General features: G+C 45.8%; 2 protein-coding genes across 2 annotated transcripts in view; one reads left to right on the top strand and one right to left on the bottom strand.

The window, feature by feature from the left end:
• LOC125449062 (uncharacterized) overlaps nt 1–24725 on the top strand; it is an 80476-nt gene that overhangs the window by 48300 nt on the left and 7451 nt on the right. Inside the window, 5 exon segments of the mRNA XM_059641834.1 lie at nt 8152–8209; nt 9555–9676; nt 13216–13380; nt 13873–14266; nt 14914–14982. Of these exon segments, the coding sequence (XP_059497817.1) occupies nt 8152–8209; nt 9555–9676; nt 13216–13380; nt 13873–14266; nt 14914–14982 (808 nt within the window).
• Nucleotides 7614–23869, bottom strand: LOC125449068 (gastrula zinc finger protein XlCGF7.1-like). Its single transcript, XM_059641792.1, has 3 exons — nt 23676–23869; nt 13319–13482; nt 7614–8670 (listed from the first exon to the last, which is right to left on the bottom strand). The coding sequence occupies exon 3, from the start codon at nt 8569–8571 to the stop codon at nt 7954–7956; it is 618 nt and encodes a 205-aa protein (XP_059497775.1). The 5' UTR covers nt 8572–8670; nt 13319–13482; nt 23676–23869; the 3' UTR covers nt 7614–7953.

The raw sequence follows: 24725 nt of genomic DNA, 5'->3' as shown, positions 1-24725 counted from the left end.
GTGATATGTGTGATCTTTCCTTTTTATTCAATAACTCTTAGCAGAAACTCAATTACAATAAAATGATGAACTTTTACTTCTCTCCTATTTTGACCTTTGCACTTTCTGCGATTCATACGCTGATAGATTCCACTAATGACTACCTCCAGTGTGAGAATGGTGTTTAATCTTTGCTGGTTTGTTACGTTCTTACACTGGCACTTTCTTTGTGAAATAAAATTATTGAGGGAAAAATGAAACTATTTTACAGACAGAACACTAAAAAGCTTCATCAATCAACATTGACATGCATGAAGTTTGGAAGTTGCTGAGTTCAATAATTCATGACACAGCAGCAGCAACATTTGGTGAAGTAAAAGCAGAATAAAGACTTGATCTGCTCAGCAGAAGTGATGTCTGTCATTGAAGCGAAGAGCAAAACCTGTCTGATAACACACACTATGCACTGACAATATATTCAAAGTGAAGAGAAGGCGTAAAATCTGTTCTATGTGTGAAATCTGATTTATTCAGTTCTCCCAGTCTGTGAATATGGTCACTTTCAATTCCCATCCTGGTTGAGGTCACCACAAAAGAATCGTCTTCCCCTGAGGTGACTCTAAGCTTAACCACCAACCGTTATGTCTCTCTCTAATAAGAGAGTAGCCCTATGGTCCTTTGGAGCTATGGTGACTGTATCTACAGTTTGTAAGAACAATGTTTTCGTGTGTTAGTATAGTTTGTTGGAACTGTGATCGTTACTTGTTTGAGAGTTGATCTAGAGGCTAGAATCTGGAGGTGATGCCATGCTGTGAATCACTTTGCACTTGTTCAGAACAGTGAAGCAGTGGATGTGCAGATGGTATTTGTAATCACCGAGGAATATATGTCCGCTAATGAACAGTTGAATGCTATTTAGGTTAAACAGACCTGTGATTGGACAACAGCTGCCTAAATGTATCGTGAGGTGTGCGTGGTCAGTTCTAAAACAGTCGTCTCAAAATGTTTGGTGCAGTGGGGAAAATAACAAGGGAAGGAAGACAAAGGAAAAAGGAAAATAAAAAGCAAGAATGCTGGAAACTAAATTAAACGTACAAGGAAACAATTTCACCCTGCTGTCCTGATCTAACACTGGATGTTTACACCAGGTATTGTTCTGTAATTCACTGCCTGAATTTGACCTTTAGTCTAAAAGTTTCCTCTGGCTCTCTCTTAATAAAGCCGCTTCGTAATTGTATGATATTGCAAATCTCAGACCCTGTTCTCAGCAAGAAATTCAGTCTCTACAAACTGCAGTTCACATCGAGGAGATGCCATTCCAAATGTCGGACTAAATTCATTTGTGTATCCAGCCTCACTGCACATAATGTTCAAATCATAAGAGACCGTTTCATTGTTCTCACTGTGTGGAGGGTTTTAGATACGCTAAAGGTTGGTAAACTAGCGGAGCACTCGCTGGACAGAAAGCATTCACCAGAACCAGTATTCTGGAGGAAGTGTTTGCTAGTGCTTTTGGGGAGGGTTTAAACTGATACAGCAGGGAAGATAGGGACCAATGCAGGAATTTGGAGTGAAGTAAAGTGGGTACAGAAACAAAAGGCAGTGAAGGGAAAAGTGGAAGGCCAGGAAACCCAAAACAAAAATCAAAAAAGGGCCATATTACAGCATAATTCAAAAAGAGCAACAAATGTAAAAAAAAAATGAGCCTGAAGGCTCTGTGTCTCAATGAGAGGAGCATTTATAATAAAGTGGATGAATTAACTGCATAGACAGTTATTAATGGATGTGATGTAATTGGGATCACGGAGACCTGGTTCCAAGGTGACCAAGGATGGGAACTGAACATCCAGAGGCATTTAATTTTCAGTAAAGATAGACAGAAAGGAAAGGGACGTGGGCTAGCATTGCTGGTTCAGGAGGAGATTACCACAATAGTAAGGGAGGACGTTGGCGTAGGCCATGTGGAATCTGTATGGGTGGAGCTGCAGAACGCCAATGGGGGGAAAAAAAGTTAGTGGGAGTCCTGCACAGATCACGAAGCAGTAGTTGAGAGGTTGGGGATGGCATCAAAGAGGAAATTAGAGATACATGCAGTAAGGGTACAGCAGTTATTACGGGTGACTTCAACTTGCACGTTGATTGGACTAATCAAACTGATAGCAATGCGATGGAGGAGGATTTCCTATAATATATGAGGGATAGTTTCCTCAACCAACATGTTGAGGAACTAACTACAGAGCTGGCCATCCTAGACTGGGTGTTGTATAATGAAAGAGGATTAATGAGCAACCTGGTGGTGTGAGATCCTTTGGGGAAGAGTGACCATAATATGGTAGAATTTTTCATTAAGATAGAATAGACACAGTTAAATCTGAGACTAGGGCCCCGAACTTAAAGAAAGCTAACTTTGATGTTATGAGGTACGTTTTGATTGAGATAAGCTGGTTAAGTATACTTAAGAGATTGATAGTGGATAGGCAATGGCAGACATTTAAAGAACACATGGCTGAACTTCAATAATTATATGTGTCTGTCTGGTGTAAAAGTACAACAGGGAAGGTGGATCAACCATGGCTAATGAGGGAAATCCCAGATGGTGCTGAAGCCAAAGAGGAGGTAGATAAATTGGCCGGAAAAAGCAGAAAAACTGAGAACGGGGAAGAAATTTAAAATTCAACAGAGGAGAACAAAGGGTTTAATCTGGAAGGGGAAAATAGAATACAAGAGTAAACTCACAGAAAACATAGAAATTGACTGCAGAAGCTTCTATAGATATGTGAAAACAAAAAGACTGGTGAAGACAAATATAGATCCATTATAGTCAGAATCAGGTGAATTAATAATGGACAACAGAGAGATGGCAGAGCAATTGAACAAATACTTTGGATCTGTCTTTACCAAGGAGGACACAAATAATCTTGCAGAAATGGCAGGGGACAGAGGGTCAAACATGAAGGAGGAACTGAAGGAAATCCTTATCAGTCAGGAAATGGTATTGGGGAAATTGATGGGATTAAAATCTGGAAAGTCCCTAGTGCCTGACGGTCTGCATTCTAGAGTACTTATGGAAGTGACCTTACTAATAGTGGGTGCATTGCTGATAATTTTCCAGCATTCTATAGACTCTGGAAGGATTCCGATGGACTGTAGGTTAGCTAATATAACCCTGTGTTTAAAGAAAAGGAGAGAGAGAGGAAATGGGGAATTAAAGGCGAGTTAACCAGACAGGTGGTGGGGAGAATGCTAGAGAAAATTATTAAGGATTTGAAAAGAGGTTACAGGATCAGTTCAAGTCAGTATAGATTCACTAAAGGGAAATCACGCTTGGCAAATCTAGAATTTTTTGAGGATGTGACCAGTGGAATGGATAAGGGTGAATCTGTAGATGTTGTGTATCTGGACAAAAGGCGATTGACAAGGTCCCACACATGAAATTAGTAAGCAAAGTTAAAGTTCATGGTAAAATAAATAATGTATTGACTGGATAGAAATATCAGTTGGCAGACAGGAAGCAGGGAGGTGGAATAAATGGGATAACAAGGTGTGGAGCTGGATGAACACAGCAGGCCAAGCAGCATCAGAGGAGCAGGAAGGGTAACGTTTCGGGCCTAGACCCTTTTCAGAGTGGCAGGCAATGATGAAACTCAAATCCTCTTGCTATGAAGGTCAGCATGCCATTAGCTTTCCACACTGCATGCCAACCTTCAGTGACTGTTCCACCATGATACCCAGGTCTCATTGCACCTCACCTTTTCCTAAATTGCCATGAAGAAGAACTTCTTCACCAAGAGAGTTGTGAACCTGTGCAATTCTCTATCACAGGAAGCAGTTCATTAGATAGATGCAGGCCAAGCAGCATCAGAGGAGCAGGACAGCTGACATTTTGGGCCTAGACCTTTCTTCAGAAATCCAAACTGTTACCTCACTTTAATGTCGATTGACTCAGCTCGCTTTTCCGACCCATAACTGCTCTGTCACCAATGCTGCTTACATCTCCCAGCAGCCTCTTTGTCATTGAAATGTCATTCATTCTTTTTCTCCCTCTAGATCCGACTATTCAAACACTCTCCTTGCTCCCCTTCGTATTAAAAGGCACATCCCTCCCTGACACGCTCGATGCTTTCTATGCTCAGTTTGAGCAGAATGCCAGCAGCGCGCTCATGCCTTCCCTGACAGGTAACACTGGCCTCAAATAACGCTGATCTTGCTAATGTTGATCTCGTCTAGTGCGCACCCTGTGCAATGTAACCTATATGCCTCTGTCCAAGTCCTTTTGATCTTTTGTTTACTATGATCTGCCTGTACCGCTTGTAAACAAAACTTTTCACTTATTTCAGTACGTGTGACAATAAATATATCAATATTACTCACTTCAAATCCAGGGCACTGGTGCCTACCATCTACTCACAGCTAATACTATTCATTATTACACCTGTATTCACAGGCCTACACGGGTCCTGGGTCTGGCAAAGATATAGTTTTCAAATTCTTCCATAGTCTTTCTGCTCCCTATTTCTGTAGCAACATCCAGTTCAACATCTACCTGGGATGTTTCTGCTCCACTTTCAGACTCATGCAGGCGCCTGACATTCCTCACTCCACCAGCACTGCCTGGATGCTAAGCTCTGGGTGTCCTCCCTCACCATCTCCACCTCTCCCTTCAGAGGCTCCCTCAAAACCTCCCCTTTGCCACAGTGTCTGGTCACTTGCTTTTCTTTATTCATCCGCGAGATGTGGATATCACCATCTAGACCAGCATTTATTGCCCATAACCAATCTCCCTTGCGAAGGTGATGGTGAGTGTCTTCATGAAAACTCGCAGTGCTTGGGGGTGTGGTTGGTCTGGCTTGGCGGGGATTCACAGGAGTGTTTGTCATTGTAGTTTGCGGCTCGAGGTCAACTTATCTGGTTTAATGACATTTGATCATTCATTGTGTCACAGACAACGGGGGAATTTGATAAGATTCCATTTGTCCTCTGATATGTTCTCTGGGATGCTTTATCTCAGTTTGTTACTCATAGGTAAAGGTGGTATTATGGGAATGTTGATGGATCAGTAATTCAGAATCACAGGCTAATGCTGGCAACATATGGTTGAATCTCTGGCTAGCAAATGATGCAATTTTAGTTCACAGAATTAAACAAGTGGAATAAGGCAATTGTGTAACCCGTCGATTGTTGTAAAAACTCATCTGAACAAAGAACAGTACAACACAGGAACAAGTCTTTTCACCCCACTAAGGCTGTGCACATACAACACCTCCGTAAACTGAAGACCTTTTGCCTCTGTAGGCTATGCAGCTCTATTCGTGCACCAGTCAAGATGCCTCTCAAAAAAGTTGCTGTTGTATATGCTTCTGCCACTTCCTCTGGCAGAGCATTCCAGGAACTTACCCCTTCTCTAAAGAAACTTGCCTCTCACATCTCCTTCAAAAACTTACCCCTTTTTACCTTAAACCAATGTCTCAGGTGTTCTATCCTGAGGAAATGACTCAGACTATCCCTCCTATCCATACCTGTCATAATTTGTAAACTTTTATCAGGTCACCCCCTCAGTCTCTGACGGTCCAGTGAAACCAAACCAAATTTGGTTCAAATATCTTCGAGAGAGGAAATAAGCCATCCTAACCTGGTGTGACCTAAATATGACTCTAGACCCACAACAACAGGTTTAACTGTTAACTCCCCGATGGGGAATTAGGAACTGGCAATAAATGGTGGCACCCCCATCCCATAAATGAAAAAAGCAGATAATTTTGTTCGTTCAGGATATTAGCACTTGAGTTGCACACACAGTAAGTTGTGTTACTGTTCAAACATTCTATAGTAAAATTTCCAATCAGTGATTCAAAACGTGGAATCTTCTGGGTTTATTCTCTTAGTAAGGAACTGGGATCTCATACCTTGTCAATCTTTTTTAAAAAAAGTGTTCCTGCTCCTTAGCTAGTTTGTAATATAAATCTAAACCAATTCTCTTCTGAGGGAGATAGTAGGAACTGCAGATGCTGTAGAATCTGAGATAACAAGGTGAGGAGTTGGATGAACATAGCAGGCCAAACAGCATCAGAGGAGTAAGAAGGCTGATGTTTCAGGCCTGGACCCGTCTTCAGAAATGGGGGAGGATCTTTTGATCAGAAACATTAACTCTGATTTCTGTCTCAGATGCTCCCAGATTTGCTGAGCTCTTCCAGCAATTTTTGTTCCTTAGCAAGGATGTATTTTAATGAGCAGAGACATCAATAGCTATCTGCTCTCTCCAGGTCCCTCATAAATTTTACACACCTCATTTACATCCCCCCCTCAGTCTATGCAAATTTGCCTCATAGAAAGTTAACTTGCTGCAGTTTTGACAACGTCCATATAGAACTCCTATGGACCCTCGCCTCCTGTAATGAAGTGGGTGGCTGGAACTGTACTCACTCCTTTAGATGTGATCTCACTAGTCTTTTCCAAAGGTCTAGAATTGCGCACTCTCACCTTCCATTGACCACAATGAAATGGAGACTGATCATGGGAACTTGTCAGGGTTGGGAATGATTTGAAAGTTTCTTACAACGGGCTCTTCCTCTGCTTCATCCACTCAAGGTGTCACCTAACAGACTTTCTCCAGTGAACTGAGTTGGAGGATTCATACTGCTTTACAGCATCGAAAAAGGCCTTTTATCCCAACTTGCCAGCACCAGTCAAAAAGCCCCAGCTAACTATTCTAATCTCATTTTCTGGCACTTAGCCCACAGCAACGGTTTTCCTTGGTGTCACAAGTTCACTTCAAGATGCTTTTTAAAACGTTATGAAGGTTTCCGACACACTTATACAGTGAGTTCGAGATTCCCAACACCTTCTAGAAAAACCTCTTCCTCACATCTTCTGCTGGTCACCTTCAGGTATGACCCATGGTCACTGATCCCTCTAAAGGCAAATATTTCTTCTTTTCTACCTTATGTTTCCCTCAACTTTGTGCATCTTGATAATGCCCCCCACCGCTGCTCCAAAAGGAGTACAAACTCAGTCTGTCCAATACCTCTTCACAACTGAAACTCTCCAGCCCGGGTGACATCCTGGTTAAATCACCTCTTGCACTTATGTCCCTCCTACAGGATGGTCAAGGAGCAGCGGTAGCTATTTAGGGAGTTACTCAACTGCTCACAACTAAAATTATATTTCAGAAAGGATGAAAGATTGAGACAGGGAGGGAAAAATTCAATAGCTAAGCAAGAAAGTCAAACAAAATATGAAAGAAGCAACTAAGGTGTACAATATGGCAAAGGCAAGTGCCAAGCTAGGAAACTTCGAGAGATCAACAAAGGGTTACTTTTAAAAAAAGCAGAGATGGATTATGAATGAAAACTAGCATTAAAAAAGATAGCAAAAGCTTCTATGAAATATATAAAAGCAAAGAGCGCAGCTAAAAGTGAATGGTGACTCTTTGGTGAATGAGACTTGGGAGTTAATAGTCGGGAAACACAGAAATAGCAGTCTTTCAATTGGAGTTCTCCTGCTAATTGAGAGCATGAGTCGATCATGGAGGAGACTGGTTAGGAGCGAGAGAGAGAGAGGGGGGTCCTCATAAGAAACTAACCTGTCTGAGAGATATGAAAGAATCGAAACATTTAACAGAAAGCCTATTTATTTGATTTTCCCCCAAACGTATAACCAAACTGGTGTTTATAAACATCACCAGAAACAGAAAACACGGTAGAAAGCTGGCATGTCAACTGCATCAAAATCCAACCAGTTAGCCACGGGTTGATGTTTCACCAGCCCACACTCTGCAGTCTCTACCAACTCAGAATGTCGATGTACAGCTAGTTGGGATCATTTCCTCAACTTCATCCTGCAGATCCACAACTGTTAGAATTTTAATTGACAATGCTAACCTCTACAAGGGAGGGCTGCGTTTATTCACAACCAGCACGAGCAGAGCCTGGTGACCACGGTCCGTGGGCGCGATTCTGCAAAATCCCTGGACTGTCGTTACTTGTGAACCCGCTGGTGCCTCAGCAGGTGGGACGACTGAGTGAAGCCCTTCCCGCACTCGGAGCAGGAGAACGGCCTCTCCCCGGTGTGGACCCGCTGGTGGGTCAGGAGGTCGGACGACTGAGTGAACGCCTTCCCGCACTCGGAGCAGGTGAACGGCCTCTCCCCGGTGTTGACTCGCTGGTGCCTCTGCAGGTGGGATGACCGGGTGAAGCCCTTCCCGCACTGCGAGCAGGCGAACGGCCTCTCGCCGGTGTGAATTCGCTGGTGGGTCAGCAAGTTAGATGACCGAGTGAAGCCCTTCCCGCACTGGGGGCAGGTGAAGGGCTTCTGGCCGGTGTGAACCCGCTGGTGCGACAGCAGGTTGGAATAATGAGCGAAACCCTTTCCGCACTCGGAGCAGGTGAACGGCCTCTCCCCGGTGTGACAGCGTAAGTGAATTTCCAGTTTGGACGGGTAATTGAATCCCTTCCCACATTCCCCACACTTCCACGGTTTCCTCGCCGTGTGGCTGCACCAGTGCTTTGCCAAGTCAGATGAACGATGGAAGACTTGTCCACACGCAGAACAAACGCAGAATTTCTCCCGAATGCAAGCTGTACATCCTACTTCCATGTTCAAAATCCTTTCAGTAGGCTATGAGAAATCAAGCAGATCTGCCCGATCTGTAAGGGATGCTTGGTTTGGAGCTTCCTGACTGCAAATCCTCCCTTTCTGTAAAAATGATTTAAAACACAAGGTGGGGGCGTGGGGAGGGGGGAAGAGAGAACTCAGAAAAGCAGAGATAGGTTGTGTAAGAGAAGTGCTGCCTGGAGCTGACACTTGGGCAGGAAAAAAAAACAAACTGGCCATTAAAGCTCTCATCACAAAATCCCAGTAGGCTTACTGATCTCCGTCTGGGAAGGGAACCAGACAGAGTTAGTGCAAAACTCCATAAGGAGACAGAGGTGGGAGAAGCATAGAGTGAAGAAGAATTTAACATGACAAAACTTTGCGTGTGTGATCCGAGCATTCACAGACTACCACTGTGCTCACGTTGCACAGTGGCTCTGTGGTTAGCACTGCTGCCTCTCCGCCCCCTGGGATCAGGGTTCGATTCCAGCCTCGGGCGACTGTCTGGATGGAGTTTGCACATCCTCCCCGTGTCTGCGTGAGTTTCCTCCGGGTGCTCCGGTTTCCTCCCATGCTAAGTTGCCCTTTAGTGTTCAGGGATGTGTAGATTAGGGAGACGGGTCTGAGTGGGATGCTCTGAGGGTGAGTGTGGACCTGTTTCCATACTGTAGGAATTCTGTGATTAAATGCAACACCACTCTACTCATTGAGTGATGTGTACTTGCTCACCAAAAACCACATTGCTCTCCAAGTTACATACATTCCCAGGTAAACAGCACCTCAGCTTAAAAAATGCTCATCCACATTTCCAAAACCTTCAATACCCTTAACCCTCAGCTCCTGGAGGCCTACATGTGGCTCTCCTGGCACACAGAGTTCCCCAACATTTTTAAATTGTCCCACTAACTTTGACCCTGCCACATCTACAAACTCTGCAACTCTCCTTTAAAATTCAACTCTTTTGACTGTAAGTGTTGATCCACCAGCTCAATGTGAAATTACATAATTTATGGCAAGGCAGTGGCCTTGATGCTATGAATCACCAAGCCCAGAATCCAGAAATCCAGGTACTGTTCCAGGGACCTAGGTTTCAACCTCACCAGGGCAGGTGGGGAAACTTAATTTAATAGGGAATTTTTAAAAAGTCTGGAATTAGGAGGATAAAATAACGTGAAACCAGGGATGATTGTCAGGGTGGGGTGGGGGAGAACATCCACCTGAACCTGATCATTTAAAAGGAAGGAAACTGCTTTACTGAGGATCAAAGAAAACTCCAAGACGTTTTACACATATGTGCAGAACAAGAGAATGACCAGAGAAAGAGTAGGGCCAATAAAGGATTGTAAAGGGATTTGTGCACGGAGCCTAAAGAGATAGGAGAGGTCCTTAATTAATACTTTTCTTCAGTACTCACAACTGAGAGGGACCTAGTTGTATAGGAGGACATTGTGAAACAGGCTGGTGGGCTAGAGGAGGTTGATGTTAGTAAAGATGTGCTAGGAACTGTGAGGAAGTTGAAGATAGGTAAGTCCACCAGGCCTGATGGAATTTATCCAAGGATTCTAAGGGAAGCAAGGGACGAAACTGCAGGGTCTTTGTTAATGATCTTTTCGCCCTCACTGTCCACGGGTATAGTACTGGAAAATTGGAAAGAGGCAAACGTCATTCGCTTGTTCAAAAAAGGGAACAGGGATAACCCTGGAAACTACAGACCAGTTAGTCTTACATCAGTGGTGGGCAAATTATCAGAAAGGGCTCTGACAGATTTATGATCACTTGGAAAGGCACAGTTTTATTTGTGATAGTCAGCATGGATTTGTGAGGGGTGGATCATGCCTCACAAACCTTACTGAATTCTTTGAAGAGGTGACCAAACACCTGGATGAAGGTGGAGCAGTGGATGTGTTATACATGGATTTAAGTGAGGCGTTTGATAAGGTTCCCCATGGTAGGCTCATGCAGAAGGGAAGGAGGCATGGGATAGGGGGAAATGTGGAAGATTAGATTCAGAATTGGCTGATCCTTAGAAGACAAAGGGTGGTCGTGGACAGAAAATATTCAACATGGTGCTCAGTTACGCGTGGTGTACCACAAGGATCTGTTCTGGGCCCTCTTCTATTTGCGATTTTTGTAAACAATTTGGATGAAGGAGTGGAAGGGAGGATTAGCAAGTTTGCAGATGAAACAAAGGTGGATCACATTGTGATAGTGCAGAGGGCTGTTCTAGGTTACAAAGGGACATTGATAGGATGCAGAGCTGGGCTGAGAAGTGGCAGATTGAGTTTAACGCTGAAAAGTGAGAGGTGATTCATTTTGGAAGGACAAACTTGAAAGCAGAATACAGGATTAACGGAAAGATTCATGGCAGTGTGGAGGAGCAGAGGGATCTAGGGATTCATGTTCACAGTTCCCTGAAAGCTGCCACCCAGGTGGATGGAGTTGTTAAGAAGGTGTATGGTGTGCTAGCCTCCATTAATAGAAGGATTGAGTTCAAGAGCCATGAAGTTATGCTCCAGCTGTACAACAGCCTGGTTCGGCCATATCTGGAGTATTGTGTCCCGTTTTGGTCACCTCATGACAGGAAAGATGTGGGAGCGTTGGAAAAGGTGCAGAGGAGATTTACCAGGATGTTGCCTGGAATAGAGGGAAGGTCTTACGAGGAAAGGTTGAGAGACCTCTGGCTTCTCTCTTGAGAACAACGGAGGACGAGAGGTGACTTGATTGAGGTGTACAAAATGATCAGCGGTGTAGATAAAGTAGACACCCAGAGACCTTTTCCTAGGGTGGAGGTAGCTTTTACGAGGGAACATAGTTCTGAAATGAAAGGAGGTAGATACAGGGGAGACGTCAGAGGTAGGTTCTTTACTCAGAGGGTGTAGGGGGCGTGGAACGCATTGCCAGAGAGGGTAGTGGAGTCGGCATCATTAGGGGCACTTAAGTGGCTATTAGATAGGCATATGGATGATAGTGTAAGGCAGCAGTGGAGATTAGATAGACTTTAGGTTTGGGGTAAAAGTTCGGCACAACATCGTGGGCCGAAGGGCCTGGACTGTGCTATACTGTTCTTATTTTCTACTTATTAGATGTGTGGCAAATCCGTTTGACTCAACTGCCCTCGGGGGTATTAGGGACAGACAAGAAATGCTGGCCTGGCCAGAGATGCCCAAAATCTGCAAATTAAAAACACTGTGCCCATGAAATGCCTCCGAACCTTGTATTACATTTAGGACAGTTGAAAAACAAAACTTATTGTTGCTGATTTGAAAAGACCACTATTCCTTCATCAGTGCTTCATCCAATAGAACTGTGGATGCTCTTACAGCAGAGAGAGTGCGCGGTGATTCAGATAGTGGCCCTCTCTCACCTTCTCAATGGGGAACTGGGCATTGACAATAGAACTGTTTGTATTGTTAGCCCAATACAAATGCCAGGAGCGAAGGCTGATAATCCATCCACGTACAATAGACTGAAAACTTCTGTGTCTGTTCATAGATTGTAGGATCCCTAAGTGCGGAAGCAGGCCATGCGGCCCATCTAGTCCACACTGACACTCCTAAAGAGCATCCCACTCAGACCCATCCTGTAGCCATCCAGTTCCCATGGCTAATCCACCTAGCCTGCACATCCCTGGACTGTGGGAGGAAACCAGAGCGCCTGCAGGAAACCCTCGCAGACAGGGGGAGAATGTGCAAACTTGCAGCAGATTCAAACCACCTCCTAATGAATCTGCCCATAGGCCCAGATTCAGTTGTAACAAACAAAATAAAACAATAAAACTTATCAGGGGCAGAAGAAACAAAACAAGAAGGATAAAACACTGGAAACATTCATTCATTAGGCTCTGCTATACTCATTGAACAAGAACTGCAGTTAAGGGCTCAGGTCACTGACCTGCCGTCAGACTGTAATAAAACTCTGGGGAACAGCTGCTTGGTAAAAACTGAAACAGAAGGTGCTGAAGAAACTCAGCAGGTATGGGAGCATCTATGAGAGGGAAAGAGTTAACTTTAAGTCCAGTGACCCTTTATCAGAACTTACTATCCGCTGAAGCTGAATTTTCCAGCACTTTGTTTTTGTTTCAGAGGTTTTCTTTTAAAGGAAAACGGATACTAAATAATCCCTATACAGCAGAAACAGGCCATTCAGCCCATACAGTCTGCACTAGCCCTCCAAACAGATTCCAACCCAGAACCACCCCATCATGCCAGCCTTCTAAGCCCAAATGGAATTGTTAAACCATGACTGACCCAGTTAACATATATGTCCCTTCTTTTATAAAAAAAGAAAGCCCATAAGAAGACCAATGCCAAGCCACCAAACTTGCACATCTTTGGACTGCGGGAGGAAACCGGAGCACCCAAAGGAAACCCACGCAGACACGGGCAGAGCACGCAAACTCCACGCAGTCACCCAAGGCTCGAATCAGAACCTTGTCCCCAATGCTGATCTGAGCCGCTGGGCTGCCTGGTGGACAATTTCCACTCTCTGTGCCCAAACAATTGCTCAGTTCCTCATCTGTCATTTGCTACTTGACTGAATCAATGTTATGGTGCAGAGAAAGTCCATCTAGCCCATCATGCCTGCACCAGCCCCCAGAGCATTTGATCTGAATGCCAATCGTCTACGCTGTCTCCTGTAACCCTGCAGATTGTTTGGAAGGGTGGTGGAGGCAGGTTCAATTGAGGATTATTTAACTGGAAACAATGTGTTTGAAGCCAAACCATTGCTTCGTGAAAAAGGCTTTCTTCACCTCATGTTTATTCTTCGGCAAAACACTTGGAATCTGTGCCTCGCGATTCACCATCCATTTGGGTAGGAACAGTTTGTCTCTCATAACCTGAAAAACTGCTCACACAACTCCAACACAGTGTGGAAACAGAAACAGCTGGCAATATAGAGCAGGTCTGGCAGCGTCTGTGGGAATAAAGCAGTCAATGTTGAGTCCAGTGATTCTTCATCAGAGCCTTTAGTAGAATCACAGAATTCTTACAGTGTGGAAGCAGACTATTCGGCCCATCGAGCCCACACTGGCCTTCTGAACAGCATCCCATCTAGACCTATCCCTCTAACCTTGCAATTCCCATGGCTAATCCACCTAACCTACATATCTTTGGAATGTGGGAGGAAACTGGAACAGCCAGAAGACAGACGGACACACACAAAAGGAATCAAACTCAGGTCCCCAGCACTGAGAGACATTGGCGCTAAATTGCTGAGCCGTGTGACCCCGTTACCAAGCTTCCTTTTCCAAAAATGGAAAGAAAAACAGTCGTAGCTGCTCCAAATCACATTCATACACTGAAGTCAACTCGAACGGAGGTCAGAGCCGCTTGTATTCAGCTGGGTACAGGCAAGAATGTGGAAAACCCAGCTAAACACAGGAAGACAAGAGTTTACAAACAAATACTGTGATCCGACAACCATGAAATGTCCAAGAGGAAAAGGCAGAGCTGAGACTGAGATATCCCGACCAGTCACTCACACCACACCAACACCAGCACTGACCACCTCACCTCCAGCTCACAGCTTCCTGACCCCGAACGGAGTCCTGCCCAGGAGTGGGATGTTCCAAGGAGAGTACCTCAAGGAGCTTTGCTGTGCTGTACTCATTCTCTTATACAATCATGTGCCTTTATCGCACTGCTCCCTCTGCAGCGATTCCCATCTTCCGCAGATCTCTGTCTCCCCAGTTAAACAGGTAATTTCTCCCCACTCCCCTAATCTGGTGGAGTGACTGTGTCTTGGATCCTCACAGACCCCTTTCTGAACGCTACCCCAGCGACTGAACTATAAAAAGTGATGCCTGAGTGCCACGTGGTCAGGACATCTGGATTTTCTGGATGATGGTGTCACTGGCTTGGCCTGTGTTTCTTGTCCATCCTCAATTACCCAGAGGGCATAAGGAGTCAACCACATTGGTCTGAGCTTGGAGTCACACATGGATCAGGCTGGATAAGAAGGCCAGTTTTCTTCCCTAAAAGGATGGGCTTTTCTGACAATCAATAACCATTCCATGGTCACCAGTATACTCTTCACTTTTATTCATCTGCCATTTATGGGGTTCAAATCCAGGTCCCTGGAACATTACGTGGGTTTCTGAATTAATGGTCCCGTCATAAAACCACTATGGCATTCACTCCTGCTATATTATTTTGCCAACTGCTCTTCCCGCATGCTCTGTCATTTTCAAAGATGAGCGTGCATGAACACCCCTCCCACCCGGCCCACCGCTAAGTCTCTGTCCCTGCACGTACAATAATTTAGAACTTGATGGACTGAATGGCCTACCTCTACTACTGTCTCTTGTAGCCTTACTGTCTTGTTTTTGAAAACTAACTTCCACAGTCTGCAATCCCATCTGAAGGCACTGGAAACACGAAGGAAGTCAAGCTAGCAACTGAGCAGACAGCACAGGTAACAGGTCAGTGGCCTTTTGGCTGAACCAAAACAGAACCGCAATCGCTTTTCCCACCCCAAGCGAAAAAGGCACTTTCTTCAATCACAGGACCCGCCACAGCATGGAAATGGGCCATTCGAGTCCACACCGACCCTCCGAACAGAGTCTCCCAGCCAGACTCAACCCCCTACCATATAACCCCACATAGCCTACTCATCCCTGGACTCTATGGAACAATTTAGCATGGCCAATCCACCACCCTAACCTGCTCATCTTTGTACTGTGGTAGGAAACCTGAGTAACTGGAGGAAACCCACGCAGACCCTGGGAAAACGTACAAAGGTCATAGATCATAGATCATAGAATCCCTACGGCGCAGAAACAGGCCCTTCGACCCAACAGGTCCACACCGACCCTCAGAGCATCCCACCCAGACCCATCTCCACATAACCCACCTAATCTACACATCCCTGAACAGCGAGTTTTGACAAGATTTGTAGCTCAGGTTGAGGTTCTGGATGTGAGTTTCCTCGCTGAGCTGGAAGGTTCATTTTCAGACGTTTCATCACCATTCTAGGTACATCATCAGTGAGCCTCCAGTGAAGCGCTGGTGTTATGTTCTGCTTTCTATTTATCCATTTAGGATTCCTTGGGTTGGTGATGTCATTTCCTATTTTTTTTCTCAGGGGATGGTAGATTGGCTCCAAATCAATGTGTTTGTTGATGGAGTTCCGGTTGAAATGCCATGCTTCTAGGAATTCTCATGCGTGTCTCTGTTTGGCTTGTCCTAGGATGGATATGTTGTCCCAATCAAAGTGGTGTCCTTCCTCATCTGTATGTGAGGATACTAGTGATAGTGGATCATGTCTTTTTGTGGATAGTTGATGTTCGTGTATCCTGGTGTATCACATTCAGTCCATATCCCTGAACACTACGGGCAATTTAGCATGGCCAATCCACCTAGCCTGCACATCTTTGGACTGTGGGAGGAAGCCGGAGCACCCAGAGGAAACCCATGCAGACACGGGGAGAACGTGCAAACTCCATACAGATAGTCGTCCGAGGGTGGGATCAAATCCAGGTCCTTGGCGCCGAGGCAGCAGTGATAACCACTGAGCCACCGTGCTGCCTTACAGTCTTAAGGAATCAACATTGAATTGTGTAATATGACCTCCGCCCCATGATGTTCCTCATTTCCCTGTGCCTTGGTTTTCTGGGATAACAAGGTGTAGAGCTGGATGAACACAGCAGGCCAAGCAGCATCATAGGAGCAGGAAAGCTGACGTTTTGGGCCCAGACCCTTCTTCAGAAATGGGGGAGGGTGCTGAAATAAATAGGGAGAGAGGGGGAGGTGGATAGAACATGGATAGAGGAGAAGATAGGTGGTGAGGAGACAAACAGGTCAAAGAGGCAGGGATGGAGCCAGTAAAGGTGAGTGTAGGTGGGGAGGTAGGTTGGAGACAGGTCAGTCTAGGGAGGGTCTCTTTTCTGCATGATTTTCTATACTTGAACTTCACAGTTGCTCCTCTCCCCTTCACATTTCACCCTGGCACATCTGAGTATTTACACATCCCATTTATCATCCTCTTTCATCTCACAATGTGAAACCTCTTATCAGTTAATCTCTTGCACTGTCCACCCTACATTCCCTTTCCTCATTCTCCCACGTTCATTCGTTCAGAGGTCTGGCACTTTAGCCCAGTGAACAAAAACGGGAGACAGACAGAGACAGACACATTGATAATGATCTGGCTGGGAGGGAGAATAGCTGTTAATGGGGATTGTTAGTGACTAACAATGGGCAGGCTATGTGATAACAAGGCCTGGTGTGTGGGGTAGGGAGCTAGCACGTGGGAGAGTTTAGGCCACACAATTATTGAACTCTATATTCAGTCCGGAGGACTGCAGGGTCCCCAAGTGGAAAATGTGCTGGTGTTCTTCCAGCTTATGATGAGCTTTGCTGGAACACTGCAACAAGCCAGATACAGAGATGTTGGCCAGGGAACAGGGTGGTGTGTTAAAGTGGCAACAGGTAGTTCAGGGTCTTTTTTGCCAGCAGAACAGTCGTTCTGCGAAGCAGTCACCCAGTCTATGCTTTGTTTCACCAACATAGAGGAGACCACGTTGTGAGCAGTAAACACAGCAGACTAGATTGTGGGAAGTGCAGGTGAAGTCTGCTTCACCTGGGAGGTGTATTTGAGCCATTGGACACTGGGGAGGGAGGAGGTAAATGGGCAGGTGTCACACCTTTGCCAGTTACAGCAGAAGGTGCCACAGGGCTGTGGACCAGGATGTCCCTGAGGGAACAGTTCCCGACCAAGGCAGACAAGGGAGGAGAGGGGAGCATGCGTCTGATGGTGGCATCTCACTGGAGGTGGCGGAAATGGCAGATGATGATCTTCTGGGTGTGGATGCTGTTGGAACAGTAGATACAAGGAGGTAACCCTTTCCACAGAAGCTGCCCAACCTTCCGAGTGTCTCCAGCAACACTAATCTGTGATCCTCGCACGTGGTCCGTTAACAGGTTTAAATTTAAGTTTAACAGAGCTCACAGAAACCACCAGAGGAAAAGAATTTCTTATTTTTTACCAATTCTGTCTTAAGAAGAAGTGTTTCCTCATTCACTCCTGATTCACACCTCTGCCTCTCGATTTTAAAGACTGTCCTTCTGATCTGGATTCTTTAAACAATGGAAATAGTCCCTCTCTATTGGCTCTACCAGTTCCTAACTGATATCTTTAAATGAATGCGAGTAATTTGTTCAAATTCCAGGAAAGCTTCCATTCAAAAAAAACGAAGTGCTCAAGTGGCAGACTTTGTGAAGGGAGACAGAGTTAGCTTTTTGAGTTGAATATTTCTCATCTTCGGAACACACAGCAAGGGAATGTGTTTTGAGAGAAGGAAGGGGGAGAAAGACTGTACACTGCATTCCACCACCATTCATGACTGCATGTGGCAGGAATGTAGTGCTTACACCTGATCCATCGGTTGTGGGATCACTTGGCTGTGTTTATTACTTCTGCAGTTTGATGTGCAAGTAGTCCCGTTTGGTCGCTTCACCCTTTTGACATCGCATCTTCAATTATGCCTGGTGCTGCTCCTGCCTTTGTCCTCCTGCCCCCTATTCAGCCAGACGTGACCCCCCCTGGCTTGTTGGTAATGGTTTAATGGGGGAATATGCCAGGCCATGAGGTTACAGATTGTGCTGGAGTACAGGTCTGCTGCTGTTGACGGACCACCGCACCTCCTGTCTCAAGTTGCTAGATCTGTTCAAAGTCTGTCCCACTTGGCACTGCGCAGGATATTCTCTTTGACTCTACAACGACTATGCGGTGGTCACTCATACCCACACTGTCGTGGACAGATGCAGCTGCAACTGTAGAATTGATAAACTCATCCTTATATCAGAATATGGTTGTGATTACATAGAACATTACAGCACAGTACAGGCCCTTCGGCCCTCAATGTTGTGCTGACCTGCCATACCAATGTGAAGCCCATCTAACCTACACTATTCCATGTACGTCCATATGCTTGTTCAATGATGACTTAAATGTACCTAAAGTTGGCAAATCTACTACCGTTGCAGGCAAAGTGTTCCATTCCCTTACTACTCTCTGAGTAAAAAAACTACCTCTGACATCTGTCCTATATCTTTCACCCCTCAATTTAAAGCTATGCCCCCTCATGCTCGCCGTCACAATCCTAGGAAAAAGGCTCTCCCTATCCACCCTATCTAACCCTCTGATTATTTTATATGTCTCAATTAAGTCACCTCTCAACCTTCTTCTCTCTAACAAAACAGCCTCAAGTCCCTCAGCCTTTCCTTGTAAGACCTTCCCTCCATACCAGGCAACATCCTAGTACATCTCCTCTGCACCCTTTCCAAAGCTTCCACATCCTCCTTAATAATGTGGTGACCAGAACTGTACACAATGCTCCAAGTGTGGCCGCAGAGTTTTGTACAGCTGCAGCATAACCTCTTGGTCTGGAACTCAATCCCTCTATTAATAAAAGCTAAAACACTGTATGCCTTCTTAACAGCCCTGTCAACCTGGGTGGCAACTTTCAAGGATCTGTGTACATGGACATCGAGATCTCTCTGCTCATCTACACTACCAAGAATCTTACCATTAGCCCTGTACTTTGCCTTCCGGTTACTCCTACCAAAGTGCATCACCTCACACTTGTCTGCATTAAACTCCATTTGCCACCTTTCAGCGCAGCTCTGCAGCTTATCTATGTCCCTCTGTAACCTACAACATCCTTTGTCACTATCCACAACTCCACCGACCTTAGTGTCATCTGCAAATTTACTAACCCATCCTTCTACGCCCTCATCCAGGTTGTGATTGTTGGGGGTCAGTCACATTAGCTCCAGAACATCTCTGCAGGAGCTCCTTGGGGTAGTGTCCTGGGACCAACCATCTTCAGCTGCGTCATAAGGTCAGAAGTGGGGATGTTCACTGATGACTGCACAATGTTCAGCACCATTCGCGACACCTCAGATACTGAAGCAGTCCACAGTCAAATGCGACAAGATCTGGACAATGTCTAGGCTTGGGCTGACAAGCAGCAAGTAACATTCACGCCACACAAATGCCAGGCAATGACCATCTCCATTAACAGTCAGCCAGACAGGCAAGCAATCTAATCACTGTCCCCGACAGTCAATGGTGTTGCCATCACTGAATTTTCCCAACTATCAACAGCCGTGGGGTTACCATAGAATGGAAACTCAGATGGACTCACACAAACACAGTGGCTACGACAGCAGGTCAGAGACTAGGAATACTGTGGTGAATAAGTGACTCCCAAAGACTACCCACCATCTACAAGGCACGAGTGTGATGGAATAATTCTCACTTGCCTGGATGGAGGCACCTCCAACAAAAGAAGCTTGACACCATTCAGGACAAAGCAATTTGTCTGAAAGGCACCACATCCACTTCCTCCACCACCAACGCTCACTACTTACTCATATTACTACCCACGAGATGTAATGCAGACGTTCACCAAAGATCCTTACATAACATTTTCCAAACCCATCACCGCTTCCATCTGGAAGGACGAGGGCAACCGATACATGGGAACACCATCGCCTGCGAGTTCCCCTCTAAGCCATTCAACATCCTGGCACGGAAATGTAATCATCATTCCTTCAATGTTGCTGGGTCAAGATTTGAGGGGTTCCCTCCCCGTGGACATTGTGTGTCAACCTACAGCATGGGGACAGTAATGGTTCAAAACAACAGCTCGTCACCGCCTCACAGGCAGCTAGGAACAAGCAATAAAATGCTGGCAAGGCCAGCCACGTTCATGTCCCACAAGTGTATCAAAAAGACGACTTAAAGAGTGCACAGGGACAGAGAGACCTGGAGGTTAATTGACACTATTCTTTAATAATGACAGAACATGTTCAAAGAGCACTTAGAAAATTTATGCAACATAAAACAGAGACAACAAGAACAAACTCACGGAAAAAATTCTGACCTTTACAAAGCTCTGGTTACAAGTCAGTTCTGGTTATGCTTTTTCAGCAAGGATACAAAGGGTTGTTCACAGGATACAGACGTGATTTACCAGTGGTTCATGAGAACAAGAATAAAGAACAAAGAAAATGACAGCACAGGAATAGGCCCTTTGGCCCTCCAAGCCTGCACCGATCCAGATCCTATATCTAAACTTGTCACCTATTTTCCAAGGATCTGTATTCCTCTGTTCCCTGCCCACTCATGCATCTGTCTAGATACATCTTAAATGATGTTATCATCCTGCCCTACCACCTCTGCTGGCAACGCTTTCCAGGCACCCACCACCATCTGCGTAAAGAACTTCCCACACATATCTCCCTTAAACTTTTCCCTTTGCACCGTGAAATCGTGACCCCTAGTAATTGAGTCCCCACTCTGGGTGAAAAAAGCTTCCTGCTATCCACCCTGTCTATACCTCTCATGATTTTGTAGACCTCAATCAGGTCCTCCCTCAACCTCTGTCTTTCTAATGTATAGGACACTAATCTACTCAACCTCTCTTCAAAGCTAGTGCCCTCCAAACCAGGCAACATCCTAGTGAGCCTCCTCTGCACCGTCTCCAAAGCACCCATATCCTTTTGGTAATGTGTGAACCAGAACCGAATGCAGGATTCCAAATGTGGTCGAACCAAAGTCCCATACAACTATAACATGACCTGCCAACTCTTGTACTCAATACCCAGTCTGATGAATGAAAGCATGCCGTATGCCTTCTTGACCACTCCATCGACCTGCGTTGCCACCTTCAGCATACAATGGACCTGAACACCCAGACCTCTGTGCATCAAATTTTCCCCAGGGCTTTTCCATTTACTGTACAGTTTGCTCTTGAATTGGATCTTCCAAAATGCATCACCTCGCATTTGCCTGGATTGAACTCCATCTGCCATTTCTCCGCCCAACTCTCCAATCTATCTATATTCTGCTGCATTCTCCAACAGTCCCCTTCACTATCTGCTACTCCACCAATCTTAGACAAATGAATCATAGTTACAAGTATGATTTGGAGAAGTGGAATTTTGATTGCCCAAAAGATCATAATTGAGATAAGGTAGACAAAGAAAAAGCTACATCCAAACAATGATAGCACAAGTATTAGACAACGCAGACTTAAAGTTTTTGGGAATGAGGTAGATAGGAAAGTATTTTTGTTAACAGTGTGACTGGTAATATGCAGAAGGCACTGCCTATGATGATGATAGAAATGGAAATGATCAATGGTTGACATAGGATATAAACTTGCAAGACTTTGGGAACAGAGCAAGGAATGAGACATATAGGAGGCATCTTGGAGTGATATCGATCTTTTTAGTTCACAGATCTGAAAAGTTAACCCAGTTTCTGCTTCCACAGAAGCTGCTCGACCTGCTTACTATTTCCAACATGGCTGATCTGTGAGCTTTTGCTCAATCCTTAATATACTTAGAAACACCTATCAATGTCAAATTTAAAAACTGACCAGCAAGTGTTTCCTCATTCACTCCTGAAAGCTCGGGCCACAATTTATCTCTTTTGTACTTGTTTGAGCTTTGCTAATTAATTTAACCCCAGGAGGCAAAGAGTCATTCGGGTAAATCTGTTTCATGCTCCCGGAGACCATTTGTCCCTCCTCAGGTAGGCTGCCTGGAAGTGAACATGTAATCCACAGGTAACGAAATGTGAGGCTGGATGAACACAGCAGGCCCAGCAGCATCTCAGGAGCACAAAAGCTGACGTTTCGGGCCTAGACCCTTCATCAGAGAGGGGGATGGGGTGAGGGTTCTGGAATAAATAGGGAGAGAGGGGGAGGCGGACCGAAGATGGAGAGAAAAGAAGATAGGTGGAGAGGAGAGTATAGGTGGGGAGGTAGGGAGGGGATAGGTCAGTCCAGGGAAGACGGACAGGTCAAGGAGGTGGGATGAGGTTAATAGGTAGGAGATGGATGTAAGGGATGGGTGAGAGGAAGAACAGGTTAGGGAGGCAGAGACAGGTTGGACTGATTTTGGGATGCAGTGGGTGGGGGGGTAGGGGGGGAAGAGCTGGGCTGGTTGTGTGGTGCAGTGGGGGGAAGGGACGAACTGGGCTGGTTTTGGGATGCAGTGGGGGAAGGGGAGATTTTGAAGCTGGTGAAGTCCACATTGATACCATTGGGTTGCAGGGTTCCCAAGCGGAATATGAGTTGCTGTTCTGCAACCTTCGGGGTTGCAGGAACAATAACTCTATACAGACAACAAAAAAAACGAACGTCATCTACAAAATACCTTGCAAGAACTGTGACAAACACTACATTGGACAAACTAGCAGGAAGCTAGCCACCAGGATACATGAACATCAACTAGCCACAAAACGACATGACCCACTATCACTCGTATCCTTACATACAGATGAGGAAGGACACCACTTTGATTGGGACAACACATCCATCCTAGGACAAGCCAAACAACACATCCATCCTAGGACAAGCCAAACAAGAGACATGCACGAGAATTCCTAGAAGCATGGCATTCCAACCGGAACTCCATCAACAAACACATTGACTTGGAGCCAATCTACCATCCCCTGAGAAAAAGAACAGGAAATGACATTACCAACCCAAGGAAACCTAACCAGATAAATAGAAAGCGGGACATAACACCAGCGCTTCGTCGGAGGCTCACTGATGATGTTACCTAGAATGGTGACGAAACGTCTGAAAACTAACCTTCCAGCTCAGCGAGCAAACTCACATCGAGAACCTCAACCGGAGCTACAAATCTTCTCAAAACTCGCTACCAGTCCAACCTGTCTCTGCCTCTCTAACCTGTTCTTCCTCTCACCCATCCCTTACATCCATCTCCTACCTACTAACCTCATCCCACCTCCTTGACCTGTCCGCCTTCCCTGGACTGACCTATCCCCTCCCTACCTATACTCTCCTCTCCACCTATCTTCTTTTCTCTCCATCTTCGGTCCGCCTCCCCCTCTCTCCCTATTTATTCCAGAAACCTCACCCCATCCCCCTCTCTGATGAAGGGTCTAGGCCTGAAACGTCAGCTTTTGTGCTCCTGAGATGCTGCTGGGCCTGCTGTGTTCATCCAGCCTCACATTTCATTATCTTGGATTCTCCAGCATCTGCAGTTCCTATTATCACGTAATCCACAGGATTAGTCGAACCAGGATTGTAAATATCTGGGAGCACTTCAAGCCCCAACACATACCTGAAATCTTTTCCTTCCACACGGGCTTGATGATATTTAGGCTGTGGTGAAACAAATAACACTGTCAAATCGTTCCCTCTTCAAATGCCTGAAAAAAAAGACAAAGCGGGGGGGGTAAGTCCCAGAAAATATATAGATTTCTCTTGAGCTTGCAGTAGACCAATGTTCTCCTGGTGACCCACTTTGAAAGGAAAACTGCGCATGCACGCTGTTGGACATTTCCTACATAAAGATGGTTGCTGCTCATGCGTACACGGATCATTGCTCTTAATTGTGGTGGCGGCGGCGGAGACCTGAGCCCATCATAGCCCGAGGCCCATGCCTGGTTGCTGTATACAGGTCGCCCGTAGCCTGTCGTATCTGTCTGGAGGTAAGCGCCAGATATTCACGAGACCTTTCAGCCCGCACTACCTCCATTTCACTCCCAATATGTGCTCTTTTACCCATTTTTATCATCGCCCTTCAGCGTCCAGACGCTGGAAACTGTCTTTGCCGCTAGGCCCGCCCTTCATTCACTCTGATTGGCTGAGAGTCTGGACCGGTGTGCAGAGGCATCTGCCACGCCCCCTTCTCCTATTGGCCTATAACCGCCGTCACTCAGCCGCTTCCCCCCACCCCCAAAAGTGCTGTCGAAGAGGCACTGTTGAGGCTGGCTGCAATGATCTGAAGAACGCATGTGCAGTCGGCATGTTTTTCACCCCCCCCCCACCAAGCCTCCGATGGTTAGTCTCCCCTTTGTCTGGTTTACAAACAATGAGTAGCAGGCGGACAGGAGGGAGTGATAGATGGGGCTGTGGCTGCGCGGGGAGGTTCCGCAGACGTCTTGGGTCAGTTCAAACGCTGAACGACAATCTTCCTGTCCCCCGTTTGCAACAAACGGAAAATGGCACCAGGCTTCGTCCCAAGGTCAGGCCCCGGCGTTTTGCCCCCATCTTAGGTGGGGGTACGGGACGGTGCGTCCGCCATATTTGTAGGGGGCAATGTTTGGAACGACTGGGAGGAGCGTCTAGTCCATTGTTCAGAGGGGAGACAAAACTTGGTCCATGATAC

The sequence above is a fragment of the Stegostoma tigrinum genome, chromosome 43 (assembly GCF_030684315.1).
Source record: "Stegostoma tigrinum isolate sSteTig4 chromosome 43, sSteTig4.hap1, whole genome shotgun sequence".
NCBI lineage: Eukaryota > Metazoa > Chordata > Chondrichthyes > Orectolobiformes > Stegostomatidae > Stegostoma > Stegostoma tigrinum.
This window is presented reverse-complemented; position numbering and strand designations above follow the sequence as displayed.

Excerpts from the sequence above, each read along its gene's own strand:
- LOC125449068 (XM_059641792.1), bottom strand. The coding sequence starts at position 8,571 with ATGGAAGTAGGATGTACAGCTTGCATTCGGGAGAAATTCTGCGTTTGT.